The 18,432-nt window shown below is 42.1% G+C and overlaps 1 protein-coding gene across 1 annotated transcript; it reads left to right on the forward strand.

The window, feature by feature from the left end:
* Positions 1 to 4,814: 4,814 nt before the first annotated feature.
* On the forward strand, positions 4,815 to 18,194 carry LOC130328305 (calcium-dependent secretion activator 2-like; the record flags this gene model as incomplete). The annotated part of the gene is made up of 3 exons (XM_056553441.1): positions 4,815 to 4,895; positions 7,843 to 8,079; positions 18,073 to 18,194. Coding segments are annotated over 3 exons (440 nt in total), but the record flags the coding sequence as incomplete, so codon positions are not given.
* Positions 18,195 to 18,432: the final 238 nt, after the last annotated feature.

Genomic DNA, 18,432 nt, shown 5'->3' on the forward strand with positions numbered 1-18,432 from the left:
AACTTAAAAGGTACCCATATTATAATGGGTAAAATCAGTTCTTGCAATGTCCTCCATTGCATCTTCCAGAATGGCAAAAGTCACTTTGATTAAATGTCCTATGCCGTATGTTTAATGATTTCAAGTTGTCCCCTGGGCATGCTGCATTCTTAAAGGGGTATTCCAGGAAAAACTTTTTTTTTATTTTTTTTTATATATCAACTGGCTCCAGAAAGTTAAACAGATTTGTAAATTACTTCTATTAAAAAATCTTAATCCTTCCAATAATTATCAGCTGCTGAAGTTGAGTTGTTCTTTTCTGTCTAAGTGCTCTCTGATGACACGTGTCTCGGGAGCTGTCGAGAATAGAAGCACATTCCCATAGCAAACCTATTCTGCTCTGTGCAGTTTATATGGGAATTTGCTTCTACTCTGGACAGCTCCCGAGACACGTGTCATCAGAGAGCACTTAGACAGAAAAGAACACTTCAACTTCAGCAGCTCATAAGTACTGAAAGGATTAAGATTATTTTAATAGAAGTAATTTACAAATTTTTTTAACTTTCTGGAGCCAGTTGATTTATAAAAAAAAGTTTTTTCCTGGATAACCCCTTTAAGTAGTCGCCGCCCTGACATCACTGCCCTGCTCCCTCTGCTCATTCAAATCTTGCTCTGTTGAAAGTGTTGAGAAATGTTTACTCCTTAAATTCGAATAATCGACCACTGGGGATAGTCCCCTTTCTATTCAGTTGGGGCAGAGAGTTTCTCTATGCCATTTTACCTCATATAGGGTCATGAAAAAAAAAATCCCTAAAGAAAACAGGGATGAAAGGGTGAGAGTGGTCATGATGGCACTTTTCTGGCCCAAGTGGTCCTAGTTCACCAGGTTTTGTCATCTCTGTCTTAGATCAATAGGTGCTTCCAGAAATTCCAGATCTCTTAACTCAGTTCCCCATTCTTCATCCTTATGTAATGGGGGTCTGTACCTTCTGGCATGGAATTTGAATGTAAACTTCTTTTAGGGAAATATTTTTGTCTAGTTCAGTAGTCTCTACCTTTTTCTACTTCTAAGATCTACTATAGAGGATTTAATTAAGAATGACTTAAAAATCAAGTCTGACTCTGGCTTCTTACCTAAGGTACCCTCAGAATTTCATAGGTTAAAGGAGGTAGTATTGCCTTATTTCTGTAGCAACCCAAGATCAGTGAAGGAAAGGGATTTTCATTGTCTGGATACCAGGAAATGTGTCCTTTTTATCATATGGAGTTTTTTTTTAAAGGAATTCTGGCAATCCAGTTCTCTGTTGGTTCAGTTTATCGACAGGAACAAATCGAAGGCAGCCAGTAAATATACATATCTATATAGATCTAACAAACTTTATGTCTTGTATATGTACATATATAAAATACCCTATTAAAATGACATTTTTATTAGATAAATTAAAACCCAATACATATCCCAGATCCTCCATTGGTAATCCAATATGCAATGCTAGCTAATAGCTAAACAGTAGCACACTGATGAGCGATCCAACCATGGATCTATCCCACAAACTCTTACCTTAAGAACTCTTCTTTGTAAAGTCCTGTTTTATTTGATTGTTCATGTGGGTACATTAGTCCCTGACTCTGAGAAGCTGGTTGAGATACTGTTTATCTGGAGCTTCCCCCATATTTAGTTATTTAGCTAGCATTTTTATTCGTTCATTACTATTAAGATTTTTGGGATATTTATTGGGTTTTAATTTATCTTTTAAAAAAGGTAATTTTAATAGGGTATTTTGTTGCTTTAGTAAACCTATGTGTTTTTTTTTTTTTTTTTTACAAAATCCATTCATAAGAAGGTATACCAGTCAGAGCTCAAGTGTCAAAAAAGCTGTGTAGAGTGGCAGGATATGTTCTTCCTATCTCCCCAACCCACCCTGGTTTGATTTACTGACGTACAATCCCCAACCCACCTTGGTTTGATTTACTGACGTACAAGGCTCATCTTCTGGCACTGAACTAAACATGTCAATCACTCAAGGAAGGGAGGCATGCATCTTTTGTACAGCCTTTTTTGACAATTAAGCTCTGAGCATGATCTAGAGGAAACCGATTCCTTTTTAAAAGTTGTTATTTTAAGGCTTGCTATTATGTGACCTGTACAGCTCTGAAAGTAGTTTATTAGACTGAATGATTCTAAAAAGGTTCCCTTTAAAATACTATATAGATTACATATGCAAGGCTGCATTGAGCAAGGTATCTCACTAAACTTGTAAAGTTGTGATCCACTAGCCTGGGGATAGGTGACAACACTAGGTTGATGTTTGGATTAAAGCATACCTGTACTATCAAAAGAAAAAAATATATCATCGGTTTTGTTAAATTAGCCCTACAGAGTGGTAACATGGAGATATTTGGGCTCTTACTGTTATTAAGCTGCTGAGGGTCCTCTCTATGGTGTACAGCTATTTTATTTTATTTTTTTCTGCATTTTAGGTGGTGGTACTAGAGCTAGATTGTGCCTTGCCAGCAGCACTCAGAGGCACTTTATTTCCCTTACTTGTCTGGCTTATCACAGGACTGCACTTAATCCTCTCTGCAATGCCATGATGTAGTGCTGAGAAGTGAACAGGCTGGCATTTATATATAGTGATAATCGCTAAGCATATGTAAACTTTAGAAATTGGCTGACCAACTATTTGACCAACAGATTATCAAAATAGTTGACAACTATTTTCATAATAGATTTAGTTGTCGATTAATTGATTAGTTGTTTCAGCTCTACTTTGGAGCATACGACCTTCTGATACTGATAAGTACTGGCAGGTTTAAGATTTTTAAATAGAAGTAATATACAAATCTGAATAACTTTCTGGCACCGGTTAATTAGAAAAAAAAAAAGTTTGTTTTTCTCTGCAGTCCTCCTGTATCTCCTTAAGGACGCAGGGCGTACCTGTACGTCCTGAATCCACTCCCTTTCTATAACGCGGGGCCATGCTGTGGCCCAGCTTCATAGCGGGTCGGGCCCGGTCTCAAATAACGTCCGGGACCCGTGGCTAATAGCGCACAGCACTGATTGCGGTGTTGCGCGCTATTAACCCTATAGACGCGGCGTTCAAAGTTGATCGCCGCGTCTAAAGTGAAAGTCAACTGCTCCCGTCTAGCTCAGCGGGCTGTTCGGGCATCCTGAACAGCTGGCAGACACAAGGAGGGTCCTTACCTTCCTCCTGCATTGCCGAATGACTGCTCAGTGCCTGAGATCCAGGCATGAGCAGTCAAGCGGCAGAATCATCAATCAATGTTATCCTATGAGATAAAAAAAGATCGATATAAAAGATCAGTTAGTGCAGTATTATAGCCACTAGAGAGGGCTATAACACTGCAAAAAAAGTGAAAGAAAAAAGTTCATGAAGATCATTTAACCCTTTCCCTAATAAAAGTTTGAATCACCCTCTTTTCCCATTAAAAAAACAAACAAAAACTGTGTAAATAAAAAAAAAAAACATGTGGTATCACCACCTGCAGAAATTGCAAATTATAAAAATATATCGTTAATTAAACCTCAATGGCGTATGCACAAAAAAACTCCAAAATAGCGTCATTTTGGTCACTTTTTATATTGTTAAAAAATGAATAAAAAGTACAACAAAAAAAAACGATCAATACAAAAAATGGTACCGCTAAAAACTTCAGATCATGGCGCAAAAAATGAGCCCTCATACCGCCCCATACGCGGAAAAATAAAAAAGTTATAGGGGTCAGAATATGACAATTTTAAACATATAAATTTTCGTGCATCATGTGGATTTTTAGGTGCAAAATTTTAAGAATTAAGGAAGAAAAAACTAAGTGAAAAAACAGAAATACCCCTTAAGGGGTTAAGTCTTTTTGGATACATTTTATGGGGGTTATTGTTATAATTTACTTTGTTTTTCTGTATGAAGTTTTTTTGTTATGAACATGTTACATTTCTCCCATTTTAAATACTACTTTTAGTCTATTTTAACTTTTTTCATTAAACAAAAACTGGTGTCATATCTTGCTGAAATTATTTACAGAGCAACCTATGATCAATGTTTAGAAGCCTCCTCTAAATGTCTTCTAACCCCATACTGAAAATGTGAAGTAATTGTCTTAAGGATTCAAGGATTTTCATGTTTCCAAGGCAACACTTGAATATAGTAATATCCACTAGGACATTCATGAGAATAAAGCATGAATAGAATGAAGTGTGAATTTTGGGAATAGTTTTGGGCATCTATGGATTTTTAGAACACATTGGTTTTTCAAATTGGAGCTTTTTGCTTATAACTTGATATTGCAACTTCTGTTGTAGATATTATCCGTTATAATATAGTTAATTCCATTTCTGTGAAAGAAATATCTGCTGGCTTTCATGTTTTTATATTCAGTGTCTTCTCTATTGGTAACAAGTCTGGCCTTGATAAGTGACTCCAGCGGTATACAGCACAAGGCTGCTGAGCCAAGGGGTAAGCTGTAGTGGTGACGTGGGTATATGTGGACGTTATTGGTGCCAATGGTAAACAATGCTCAGTGGGAAAGACCAGAGCAGCAGTACTGGGTGTGGTGGAGGATTAAAGTATAGCTTAATTAACACAATTCTTTGCCATGGACACATTTACTTTACATTATTTACCCTTTACATTATTTGAAGTTTTGCTTTTTTGTTAATGTGTAAAACTACACTCATACCTTCAAGATTGTTATACAAGGTTATTTTTGCAAAAACCTTTTTAGAATTTCTTTAAAAAAAAAAAAAAAAATCACTAAATTGTCCTGTAGTAGAAGCTTTGAGATTCTAACGTTCATGTTTGCATTCAATATTTCAGCTGGATAATGCAGACGAGCAAGCAGCTCAGATCCGTCGCGAACTTGATGGTCGTCTACAAGTAGCTGATCAAATGGCAAAGGTGAAAGGTGTCTTAAGGAATCTGTCTAGTAAAGAACAAAATACTGCAGTTATCAGATTTTTTTTTGCCAGCTACAAAGTTCTGGTATTTCATCTTATGCCTGGTGTTTTGTAGAAGGATACAGTTTTAAATTTAGTTAATAGCTGTAAGGAGAAGGTGGACCAGACAGTTCCTAAGGTACATGTTTTTCCTAGCTTGGCATTTAAAGGGGTTTCTCAACCTATAATGCTATACTGGAGCTGTGTCCCCCTTTATATTCACAGTCATGGAATTCTCATTGGTTAGAACCCCATCACAAATAAATTGATAGCATATATCCATCACTGTGAGAAGTAAATACCCTCATCTTGTTATCTTCTCTCCATTGTCTGTTCGTTCCAGGGAGAATTATCTCCCTGTTCTCAGGATTTGCAGGGGTCCCAGTGGTCAGACCAGCACTGATCAGTTTGTTGTTCCCTATTTTATGGATATGGAATGTCACCATCGAACATAGAAAATGAAGTTGGTTTACTAGACGCAATTACAGCCATTGACTGTAGTGATGCAAATAACAGAAGTTGCTGCACATTCAGACTGCCAAAAAAACACCTTATTGCCCATAGCAACCAATTGATGTGAAGCATTCATTTTACCAAACCACTTAAAAGGAATTGTGTAAATGTTAGGCAAAAAAAGGTAAATACGCACTCACTTGTTCCGATTCTCCGCTGTTGTTACAGTGCAGTGGTCCCACTGCTGAGCATTTCACAAGATAGTGGCTGCTTAGCCAAACACTAGCTGCTGCAGTGAGCTATCTTAGCCGCTGATTGCTAATGGACACATTCACTCCTATGGCCCGCATAGACCCGATCGTAGTCAACTAGCGAATATGTTCGGGTCATTTTTCAAACGCCTCTGACTGTGGAAAATTGTGGCCCGAATATAGTCACTAGCTGACTACAATAGGGTCTGTGTGGGCCGTAGGAGTGAATGTGCCCATGCCTTTCTGTGCACAGATATGAGTGCAGATGATTTGAGCTTCAGAATATCGTATCTGTTCCATGAAGGCACTAATTGTGATGTGAACACAGCCTTAGCACCCATTTTTTTTGTGTCAAGACCTAGAAAAGGAAGTGCAAACCAGGGGGACAGGGCACTGTTAGAACGGTGGGGAATTAGGGCAGGTACGTATGTATTTCTTCAGCCTGGCCTCATATATACAGTCATGGCTGTAAATGTTGGCACACCTGACATTTTTCAAGAAAATTAGGTATTTCTCACAGAAAAGAATTGCAGTAACACATGTTTTGCTATACATATGTTTATTCCCTTTGTGTGTATTGGACTAAACTCCAAAAATGGGCTGGACAAAATTATTGGCACCTTTTCAAAATTGTTGATAAATAAATAGTTTCAAGCATGTGATGCTCCTTTAAACTCACATGGGGCAAGTAACAGGTGTGGGCAATATAATAATACCTGAAAGCAGATAAAAAGAAGAGAAGTTCACTTAGTCTTTGCATTGTGTGTCTGTGTGTGCCACACTAAGCATGGACAACAGAAAAAGGATAAAAGAACTGTCTGAGGACTTGAAAACCAAAATTTGGGAAAAATATCAACAATCTCAAGGTTACAAGTCCATCTCCAGAGATCTAGATTTGCCTTTGTCCACAATGCGCAACATTATCAAGAATTTTGCAACCCATGGCACTGTAGCTAATCTCCCTGGGCGTGGACGGAAGATAAAAATTGATGAAAGGTGTCAATGCAGGATAGTACGGATGGTGGATAAGCAGCCCCAAACAAGTTCCAAAGATATTCAAGCTGTCCTGCAGGTTAAGGGAGCATCAGCATCAGTGTCGACATTTAAATGATATGAAAGGCTATGGTAGGAGATCCAGTAGGACCCCACTGCTGACACAGAGACATAAAAAGCAAGACTACATTTTGACAAAATGAACTTGAGTAAGCCAAAATCCATCTGGGAAAACGTCTTGTGGATAGATGAGACCAAGATAGAGCTTTTTTGTAAAGCACATCATTCAACTGTTTACTGAAAACGGAATGAGGCCTACAAAGAAAAGAACACAGTACCTACAGTGAAATATGGTGGAGGTTCAATGATGTTTTAGGGTTGTTTTGCTGCCTCTGGCACTGAGTGCCTTGAATGTGTGCAAGGCATCATGAAATCTGAGGATTACCAAGGAATTTTGGGTCGTACTGTACAGCCCAGTGTCAGAAAGCTGGGTTTGGTTCCGAGATCTTGGGTCTTCCAGCAGGACAATGACCCCAATTATACGTCATTTAGAACCCAGAAATGGATGGAAACAAAGCGCTGGAGTGTTCTGAAGTGGCCAGCTATGAGTCCAGATCTAAATCCCATTGAACACCTGTGGAGAGATCTTAAAATTGCTGTTGGGAAAAGGTGCGCTTCCAATAAGAGAGACCTGGAGCAGTTTGCTAAAGAAGAGTGGTCCAACATTCCGGCTGAGAGGTCTAAGAAGCTTATTGATGGTTATAGGAAGCGACTAATTTCAGTTATTTTTTCCAAAGGGGGTGCAACGATCTATTAAGTTAAGGTTGCCAATAATTTTGTCCAGCCCATTTTTGGAGTTTGGTGTGACATTATGTCTAATTTGCTTTTTTTCCTTCCTTTTTTGGTTTAGTTCCAAAAGGGAATAAATATGTGTATATCAAAACATGTGTTACTGCAATCCTTTTCTGTGAGAAATACTTAATTTTCTTGAAAAATTTCAGGGGTGCCAACATTTACGGCCATGACTGTACATAAAATTAGATTAGTCCTCAGTCAGCCCCTTTTAAAGCAGAGTCCTGATTGGTTAGTATGGGCAATGAAAACATTGTTTTATTTTTGTTTTTTTAATTCATAAATACTAGTTTCGCTAAGTGGTGGTACCATTTAATGTTCCTTTTAATAATGAATTTGCTTATTTTATTTTTTTTACAGGAGAAATTATTTCCAAAGTTTTTAACAAAGGAAATGGAGGGAATGTTTATAGAAGAGCTGCGTGCATCAGTCAATTTACTAATGGCCAACCTAGAAAGCCTTCCAGTGTCTAAAGGTGGTCCTGAGTTTAAGCTGCAAAAGTTAAAACGCTCGCAGAATTCGGCTTTTCTAGACATTGGAGATGAAAGTGAAGTTCAGCTATCAAAATCGGACGTTGTCCTGTCCTTTACATTAGAGGTATTCATATGATTGATCAGCCTGAGCAGTTTTACATGTATAATTTAGTAATAAAGAAAAAACCTCCAGTAGAGGTGGTGTAAAGTGCAGTGCATCCTTGAGCTTACTGAAAAGGACTCATGTGAAACCCTCCATGTGACCTGTGGCAAGGTTATAGCACACTGTAATGAGTGTGAAACTATTGGAAAAGTATCAGGGAGCAAAAATTATTAGTATTTACAGAAACACATATCAGTATGCCTCTGTTTCTGGTCTCTATTATTGATATATTAATATCACCTACAGACACATACCCACACACATACTTCTTCAATTTCAATTTCTCAGAAGGTAGGATTCCTTTTACATAGGACACATCTTCAACCTGCAGAGTTTAAATCCCAAAATATACACCTGAAATATGTACTTTATTCATATGAAATAAATTCAGACCACAGCCCAGACCCCCTGAATAAAGATTTAGGGTTGTGATAGTAATTTTTTTTTTCCTGAACCTTTATTTACTAAATGGTCACATTGCATTTATCAAGCGATTTAATTTTTTCTTACCAAAAATGTCGCACAAATGTCGCACCTGCGACTACCCGATTTTTCGTGCGACATTTTGACTGGAAAGCGAGAAAAGCAAGTTTTCCAAAACTTAACGACTTAGTTAACAAGGTTAAAAATTGACAAAATTTACTCCAGCTCAAACATGGAGCAGAAAAAGCTACTACCTGCCTGCACATCTCCCATCTGTCTAACTGTTGCAAGACTACAACTCCCAGCATGTACATACAGTGAGGGCATGCTGGGAGTTGCAGTATTGTAGCGGGCGGACAATGTGCGGCACGGTCGGGTGGAAGACAAGGGGGGGGGGTTATGTACAGCAGTGTCCCCATCCCCATCATTATATTAGGGTAGTGGGGATAGAATCAGAGGAGCCCGGGCGGCTGCAGAGTGATGCCAGCCCGGGCTCCTTTTAACATACCTCGGAGCTGCGGATACCGCGCTCCGCCAGATGTTAAAAGGAGCCCGGGCTAGCCACACTTCAGTCACCCGGGCTCCTCCTATATCCTGCGGCGCCGTGGTAAGGGGCCTGGGCTAACCACACTTCAGCTGCCCGGGCTCCGTCAACTATTATCTCAGCAGCGCCTGGTAAGGAGCCCGGGCTGACATAACTCAGCAGCCCCCCCGGGACTCCCACAGCCGGGCCGGGAGATGTGTAGGTGCCGTCCCTGCCATCCCTCAGCACTGCGGTACACGCCGAGAGATGGCAGGGACGGCTTCTGCACACCTCCCTTCCCGGCAGCAGTGTTATGTCAGCCCGGGCTCCTTACCACAGCGCAGCGGAGTTTGGTGTAATTTCATATTTCCCGCTGGGCCCCGTGTCACGTGACCCGGCAGGAAATATGATATTACAGGGATTCTCTGATCACTGCAGCCAGGGAGCGGAGTGCATTACCACCCGCCTCCCTGGCTGGCACAAATACAACTCCCAGCATGTCCTTACAGTAAGGGCATGCTGGGAGAGTTGTAGGGGGGGTGGGGGCGGGTGCTTGTCACCTGCCCCCTGCCGCACAACTACAGCTCCCAGCAGGCCCTTAGAGTAAGGATATGCTGGGAGTTGTAGTCACGTGGTGCGGGAGATTGTCAACCCCCCCCCCCCCCCCCTACAACTCCCAGCACGTCCTTACTGTAAGGACATGCTGGGAGTTGTAGTTGTGCGGCCGGGGGCAGGTGACAGGCTTGTCACCCGCCCCCCTACAACTACCAGCATGTCCTTACAGTGGGGATGTGCTGGGAGTTGTAGTCATGTGGTGCGGGAGATTTGTTTCCCCCCCACACTACAACTCCCAGCATATCCTTACTGTAAGGGAATGCTGGGAGTTGTAGTCATGGGCGGGTGACAATAAATGTATTAACCTATTTTTATTTTTATTTTTTTCTCATTTCAGATCCGTGTATCCTGTGGACTACTTCGGATTCGGTGGACTGCTTCAATGACCAGCGTTTTTTTTAATCTGTTTAATGTTAATAAACTGGTTAACGAGGGCTTGTGGGGGAGTGTTTTTTGGAATAAATTTTTTTGCAACGTGTTGTTTTTTTATTTATTTACTTGACAGGCTTAGTAGTGGAAGCTGTCTTATAGACGGAGTCCATTAGTAAGCTGAGGCTTAGCGTTAGCCACAAAAACAGCTAGCGCTAACCCCCAATTATTACTACGGTACCCACCGCCACAGGGGTGCCGGGAAGAGCCAGTACCAACAGGCCCGGAGCGTCAAATATGGCGCTCCTGGGCCTAGGCGGTAACAGGCTGGCGTTATTTAGGCTGGGGAGGGCCAGTAACAATAGTCCTCGCCCACCCTGGTAACGTCTGTATGTTGCTGCTTGGTTGGTATCTGGCTGAAAATAAAAATAGGGGCGACCCTATGCGTTTTTTTTTTTTTATAATTATGCAAAAAAAAAAGATCCCCCCCTATTTTTATTTTTAGCCAAATACCAACCAAGCAGCAACAGCCTGACGTTACCAGGGTGGACGAGGACCATTGTTACTGGCCCTTCCCAGCCTAAATAACGCCAGCCTGTTACCGCCTAGGCCCAGGAGCGCCATATTTGACGCTCTGGGCCTGTTGGTACAGTCTCCTCGCGGCCCCCTGTGGTGGTGGTTACGGGGGTAATAATTGGGGGTTAGCGCTAGCTGTCTTGGGGGCTAACGCTAAGCCTCAGCTTAGAAATGGACTCTGTCTATAATAAAGCTTCCAATACTAAGCCTGTCAAGTAAATAAAAAACAACACGTTTTAAAAAAAAAAGTTATTCCAAAAAAACACTCCCCCAAAAGTCCTCATTAACCATTTTATTAACATTAAACCAAAAAAATGCTGATCACTGTACTTCTCTGAATCTAAAGTAATCCACAAGATCTGAAATGAGAAGAAAAAAAATGAGTTAGTACATTTAGGGCAGGGGTCTGCAACCTTTAAGACAAAAAGAGCTACTTGGACCCGTTTCCGAAGAAAAGAAAAAAACTGGGAGCCGCAAAACCATTGCGACATTTAAAACAAATATAACACTGCATATATTGTTTCTTACCTTAATGCTATATATACAGGATCGTGCAGTCAGCTGTTAATCTGAAGAAAAATAGGACTTTCACTTAACAATGTAAAATATATTTTTGCTGGGGTGGGCTTTTTTTGGGCCCAGGCCTGGGGTGGGCTGGGGAGAGGGGGGTTAATGCTGCCGTGGGGTGATGGGTTAATGCTACCGCTGCCATGGGGTGAGGGGTAACTTAACCCCTCACCCCATGGCAGCGGCAGCATTAACCTCTCACCCCGCGGCAGCAATAACGCTGCCATGGGGTGAGGGGTTGTTACCCCTCACCCCATTGCAGCGGTAGCGTAAACCCCTCACCCCGCGGCAGCATTAACGCTGCCGCGGGGTGAGGGGTTAACGCCCCGCTGTCGACTGAGGCGTAGGCCGGCGACGTCACTGTCATGTGACGTTACATTGTCACATGACAGTGAGGATCCGCGTGGCCCCGGAAGAAGAGACTCCGCTCTGATGGCACCAGGGCAGGTAAGTAAACTGACGACGCCATGACAGATCCTTCCGGGACACTGCATTGTCCCGGAATGAGGGTGACAATGACAGACTCGCGGAGCCGCGGCAAAGGAATAAAAGAGCCGCGGGTTGCCGACCCCTGATTTAGGGGAAAAAAAGCGGTAAGAAATGTAAAAAAATAAACAGATAGATATATATATATATATATATATATATATATATCTATCACACATTTTTTTCAAAGCTTCAAATTTGGGTTCTGAGGTCATTTATTGGTTTTTGCTTATGTATGCTAAAAAAAAATGGTATTCAAAAGTGATTTTATTGGTTTTTGCTTATGTAAGCCAAATTTATCAACCCACAATGATAGAATAATAGATGTGTCACACATAAGCAAAACCAAAAGCAAGAAAAAAATGCCTACAGAACTTGCTTACCAAAGCAACGATGATAAATGCCCCCCCCCCCCCCCCCCCATGGTGCTAGTACACTTCTTTTTTTTTTTATAATTATACTTCACTACACAACTTTTGCTTTCTCCTCTGCAACTTTTTAACCTGTTGCGCCAAAATGTGCAACTTTTTACAAATGCTGTCCACAGCCAGTTATGTAAACCACATCTGTACTGCTGTAGATTTGTAAGAAATTTACCCCACACTGGACTCCCCTTTATACACAGGCTAGACCTTCTTAAATTCTGTCCAGACACCAAACTAGACCTCATTGTTTACACACCTTGGAATAGATCCCAAAGAATGCCTTTAAAGACCTGAGACCAGATCTTCATCTCAGAAAAGCTAGTAAGCATAACAATGTAACTGGATGTCTGTAAAACCAGAGGTATAAAAGTAAATCCAAAACTGATTAAGGTCATATCATTTAGTTACTGTGCTGTGCGGTTCTAGCGTTGTGGAGGCACATGCTGTGATACTACAGAATAATGACTGATGCATACTGGACAGACATTATGTCTCATTATTCTGTCTGAGCAACACAGAGATGGACGGTCTTTATAATGAAAATGTGAAAAATATCCTGCTACATCTTAAATGTCAACTCCTCACCTGTGACAGGCCCTGTGGCTAGCTTAAAGGGGTACTCCTCCAGTGGAAAACTTTTATTTATTTATTTTTTTTAAATCAACTGGTGCCAGAAAGTTACAGATTAGTAAATTACTTCTTTAAAAAAAATATTAATCCTTCCAGTACTTATTAGCTGCTGAATACTACAGAGGAAATTATTTTCTTTTTGGAACACAGAGCTCTCTGCTGAATCACGAGCACAGTGCTCTCTGCTGACCTCTCTGTCCATTATAGGAACTGTCCAGAGCAGCATATGTTTGCTATGGGGATTTTCTCCTATTCTGGACAGTTCTTAAAATGGACAGCAGTAGTAAGCAGAGAGCTCTTTGTTCCAAAAAGAAAGGAATTTCCTCTGTAGTATTCAGCAGCTAATAAGTACTGGAAGGATTACCGTTTTTTAATAGAGGTAATTTATAAATCTGTTTAACTTTCTGGCACCAATTGATTTAAAAAAAACGTTTTTCACCGGAGTACCCCTTTAAAGGGGTACTCCGCCCATAGACATCTTATCCCCTATCCAAAGGATAGAGGGGATAAGATGTTAGATCGCCGCGGTGCCGCTGCTGGGGAGCCCCGGGATCCCTGCTGCGGCACCCCGCTATCATTACAGTACAGAGCGAGTTCGCTCTGTGCGTAATGACGGGTGATACAGGGGATGGAGCAGCGTGACGTCATGGCTCCGCTCCTCGTGACATCACGGCCCGTCCCCTTAATGCAAGTCTATGGGAGGGGGCGTGACAACACGAGGGGCGGAGCCGTAACGTAACGATTCTCCGGCCCCTGTATTGCCCATCATTACGTGCAGAGCGATTCCGAGGCTCCCCAGCAGCGGGACCTCGGCGATCTGACATCTTATGCCCTATCCTTTGGATAGGGGATAAGATGTCTAGGGGCGGAGTACCCCTTTAACTGTGATAGAACTGGATACCACCTCACACATCTCTTCTTACCCTTTTCTTAAAGTGACTACAATAAAAGAGCTCTGTGGTATGATATAGTTTAATACCAAAGATTATATTTTCACTGCTCACCGATGTGGGTTGCACAAACCAAGTACAACATTGGAAATAGTGTGTAAGCCGTAACCGGGACCCTGCAGCCACTCCAAGCCTCGTGCGCAGCATACAAACAAAGAAAAGGGCTGGATTACAAAGGGCGCTGGGAGCCAGGTAAGAGTATTGCACATTTATTACCCACAAAGCATTGTGGATAATAAATGTGCAATACTCCTACCTGGCTCCCAGTGCCCTTTGTAATCCAGCCCTTTTCTCCGAAGGTTCTTGGTTTGTTTTCTTAAAGTGCATGGTTTTGTTAGATTAACCCATCCGAGTGATAACAAGCTGATTTTCGTGCTCTCACTGTTATTGAGCCCTTGGGAGTTACCTCCATGGTGCCCAGCATTTCCCCAGCGTTTGGCTGTTTGCCACTATTACACACACATGACTCCCTTACTTATCTGGCTGATCACAGGACATACTCTTCTCTGCCATTAAATAGTACTTGATAAATTGCACTGAACTGAACAGGCTGACACTGACACTGCCGATGATTTACACAGTATGGTACTAGTCATGTTGAGGAAAAATTAGTTACTGATGTACTGGGTTTGCAAGGTACTCTGTGAGCAAAAATGAAAGAATCTGCAGGATCATAGTAAGGAAAGGGTTACATTAAACACGTGTGAGCTACTGTTGATGCTGCTGCTTCAAAGCTAAATATTGGGGGAAGGGATAGATTGCACTGCAGACATTCAGAAGTAGGTACACTGCTATTTACACAAGGGACAGCTGCCCTGAGCTTTATGGGTGGTGTGATGTAAAGAAAGCCTTGATTTACCTTCAAGGAACTGTTTGGATCATATTCAGCAGGCAAACTGGCTCAGTTTGAAAGTACACAGCCCAGGTTTTCTCATTCTCCTGCACATAGCACCCATGTAGACTGATTTTTCCTGACAACAAGCAGTGGACGACAAATTACAGATAAGAAAGGCACCTAGTGGCCAGGACCATAAAACTGATTTTCTAGGGCAATGAGTAATTTTTGGGTAAATTAAGGGGTTTACAAATAAGGGATCACATTGGCTATTTAATGGAGGAAAGTTGTTTAAAAGAATAGACTGTTTAAAGCACCACAGATGAGTGGTTGCAGTACAGGGCTCTTAACTTCTAGAGGTCTGCTCTGCTAAAGATAAAAATATTGGTACCCAAACTCTACTGGAGTTATTATGACTGACTAATGGGATTCTAAGCATACACATTGGGGGAGATTTATCAAAACCTGTGAAGAGGAAGAGTGGGGCAGTTGCCCATAGCAACCAATAAGATCACTTCTTTCATTTTTCGCAGGCCTCTATAAAAATAAGCGATCTGGTTGCCATGGGCAACTGCTCCACTCTCCCTCTGCACAGGTTTTGCTATATCTCCACTATAATGTGTGAAGCAAACATTCAGGTACTCTCCTGTGCTTCTACTGACTGTGTCCGCCTTTGCTCTTTGTGACCACTGGAGATTGTCTCCAGTGGCTCATGGGACCAGAAGGAAGTGCAGAAAAAGGGAAAGGTAAGTATGTGGAGCACCCAGGAGATTTTTCTCCCCTGGGAATCCTGGAGCTCTCCCTCTTTTTGGGAGTCTCCTGGGCATTTTGCAATAGTTTGATTAGACCAATAACTTTCTAAAGTGAAGTAGTTATTGCTGTAATCATGATAATAATGTCTTTTGTTATATAACTCTGTTCCTAACTGAATATAGCATTGTGTGTGGCTCATGTAACTGCCCATAGCAACCAATCAGAGTACCTTTCATTTTTTTTTTTTTTTAAAGATCTCTAAAAATGACAGACACAATCTGATTGATTAGTTTGGATACTTATCCTCCACACAGGTTTTGACAGTTGCTCCTAAGGCCGGATTCACATGGGCAAATAAGTGCCAAATTCAGCCTGGAAAACACTGGACATTCCGCACGCTCCAGCAGTAGCTAGGACTCGAAAATGGACTTGAAAATGGACAAGTCTATTATTTCTGTGGACGCTGGAAACTGGATTTCCACGGCAGAAACATTTGACGCAGGAATTCCGCTGTGTGCACAGTGCAACAGAATCCCATTGAAATGAATGGGACTCTGCTGCAGCGGAATGTCTGTGTGGAATATTCTGGCAGAATTCTGCACTGACATTCAGCCATGTGAACATACCCATAGTAGGAGTGTATTTATTTATAAAAAATAAAATAAAAAGCAGAAGTAGCAGCTGTTCTTTGTACACTGCTAAAAAAAATAAATAAAAAAAAAAAAAAAAAAGGGAACACTGAAACCTCACAATGTAACTCCAAGTCAATCACACTTCTGTGGAATCACACTGTCCACTCAGGAAGCAACACTGATTGACAATCAATTTCACATGCTGTTGTGCAAATAGAACAGACAACAGGTGGAAATTATAGGCAATTGGCAAGACACCCCCAATAAAGGAGTGGTTCTGCAGTTGGTGACCACAGACCACTTCTCAGTTCCTATGCTTTCTGGCTGATGTTTTGGTCACTTTTGAAATGCTGGCGGTGCTTTCACTTTAGTGGTAGCATGAGACTAGAACCCACACAAGTGGCTTAGGTAGTGCAGCTCATCCAGGATGGTACATCAATGCAAGCTGTGGCAAGAAGGTTTGCTTTGTCTGTCAGCGTAGTGTCCAGAACATGGAGGCCCTACCAGGAGACAGGCCAGTACATCAGGAGACATGGAGGAGGCCATAGGAGGGAAACAACCCAGCAGCAGGACCGCTACCTCTGCCTTTGTGCAAGAAGGAGCAGGAGGAGCACTGCCAGAGCCCTGCAAAATGACCTCCAGCAGGCCACAAATGTGCATGTGTCCACTCAAACGGTCAGAAACTGGCTCCACGAGGGTGGTATGAGGGCCTGACGTCCACAGGTGAGGATTGTGCTTACAGCCCAACACCATGCAGGACGTATGGCATTTGCCAGAGAACACCAAGATTGGCAAATTCGCCACTGGCGCACTGTGCTCTTCACAGATGAAAGCAGGTTCACACTTAGCACATGTGACAGAGTCTGGAGATGGCGGTTTGGCGGTGGGTCAGTAATGGTGTGGGGTCGCATTTCTTTGGGGGGCCACACAGCCCTCCATGTGCTTGCCAGCGGAAGCCTTACTGCCATTAGGTACCGAGATGAGATCCTCAGACCCATTGTAAGACCATATATTGGTACAGTTGGCCCTGGGTTCCTCCCAATGCTAAAAATTCTAGACCTCATGTGGCTGGAGTGTGTCAGCAGTTCCTGCAGGAGGATGGCATTGATGCTATGGACTGGCCTGCCCGTTCCCCAGACCTGAATCTGATTGAGCACATCTAGGACAACATGTCTCGCTCCATCCACCAACGCCACGTTGCACCACAGACTGTGCAGGAGTTGGCGGATGCTTTAGTCCAGGTCTGGGAGGACATCCCTCAGGAGACCATCCGCCACTTCATCAGGAGCATGCCCAGGCGTTGTAGGGAGGTCATATGGGCACGTGGAGGCCACACACACTACCGAGCCTCATTTTGGCATGTTTTAAAGGACATTACATCAAAGTTGGATCAGCCTGTAGTGTGGTTTTCCACTTTGATTTTGTGTGTGACTCCATATCCAGACCTCCATGGGTTGATAAATTTGATTTCCATTGATAATTTTTGTGTGATTTTGTTGTCAGTACATTCAACTATGTAAAGATGAAAGTATTTCATATGGTTAGTGTATTCATTCAGATCTAGGATGTGTTATCTTAGTATTCCCTTTATATTTTCGAGCAGTGTATTACCTCATTTCTTTTGGACCACACCTGGTTTTAGCTTAAGAACGTCACAGCAAAACTGCACTTTGTAAGTGTAAAGGTGATGAAATAAATATGACAAGGGATTTGTATAATGAAGAAGTAGCACATACTTTGTATTACATTTTTTATTTGTTATTAAAGTAGGAGTATCATGGGAAAAACGTATTCCCCTATCAAAAGGATAGGGGATAAGTTTTAGATTGCGGGGGTCCAAGTGATGGGGCCCCCACGTGATCTCCTGTTTGGAGCCCGGGCTCTCCTTCACAGCGGTGTGTCATGACCCCCTCCCGAACCGGGGGCCACTACGCCCTTTCTATATAGCTCTATGGAGGTGGGCGTAGCAGCCCCCGCTGTGGGCGGGGGTCGTGATGCGCCAATGTGAAGGAGAATTGGGGCTCCAAACAGGAGATAGCGGGGGCCCCAGCGCTCGCACCCCCCATGATCTAAAACTTGTCTCCTTTCCTTCGGATAGGGGAGAAGTTTTCTTCTATGATACTTCTCCTTTTAATGTTTAGTTTATTAACTGTTATCTCTTTTTATATAGATTGTTATCTTGGAAGTTCAGGGCTTGAAGTCAGTGGCACCAAACAGAATTGTTTACTGTACAATGGAAGTAGAGGGTGGTGAAAAACTCCAGACAGATCAAGCTGAAGCCTCAAGACCTCAGTAAGTGTCACTAAATGTTTATTAGTACATTATAACAACTCAGTTAAATTGCTCTCGGGCAGGTAAAATATTTTCCATACTACTGACACCTTTACATGGTGCCCTTACATAATTCAACCACTAAGACATAAGAAAACAATGTCAGAAAATGATCTCTTGACTTTAGGATGGAAAAGCTTTGGTCCATATGACTTCTCATAAATAGTGTGATCTTGTGTTCCAGCTTAGATGTAGAGAT

This window comes from Hyla sarda, unplaced genomic scaffold, assembly GCF_029499605.1.
Source record: "Hyla sarda isolate aHylSar1 unplaced genomic scaffold, aHylSar1.hap1 scaffold_3057, whole genome shotgun sequence".
Classification (NCBI taxonomy): domain Eukaryota; kingdom Metazoa; phylum Chordata; class Amphibia; order Anura; family Hylidae; genus Hyla; species Hyla sarda.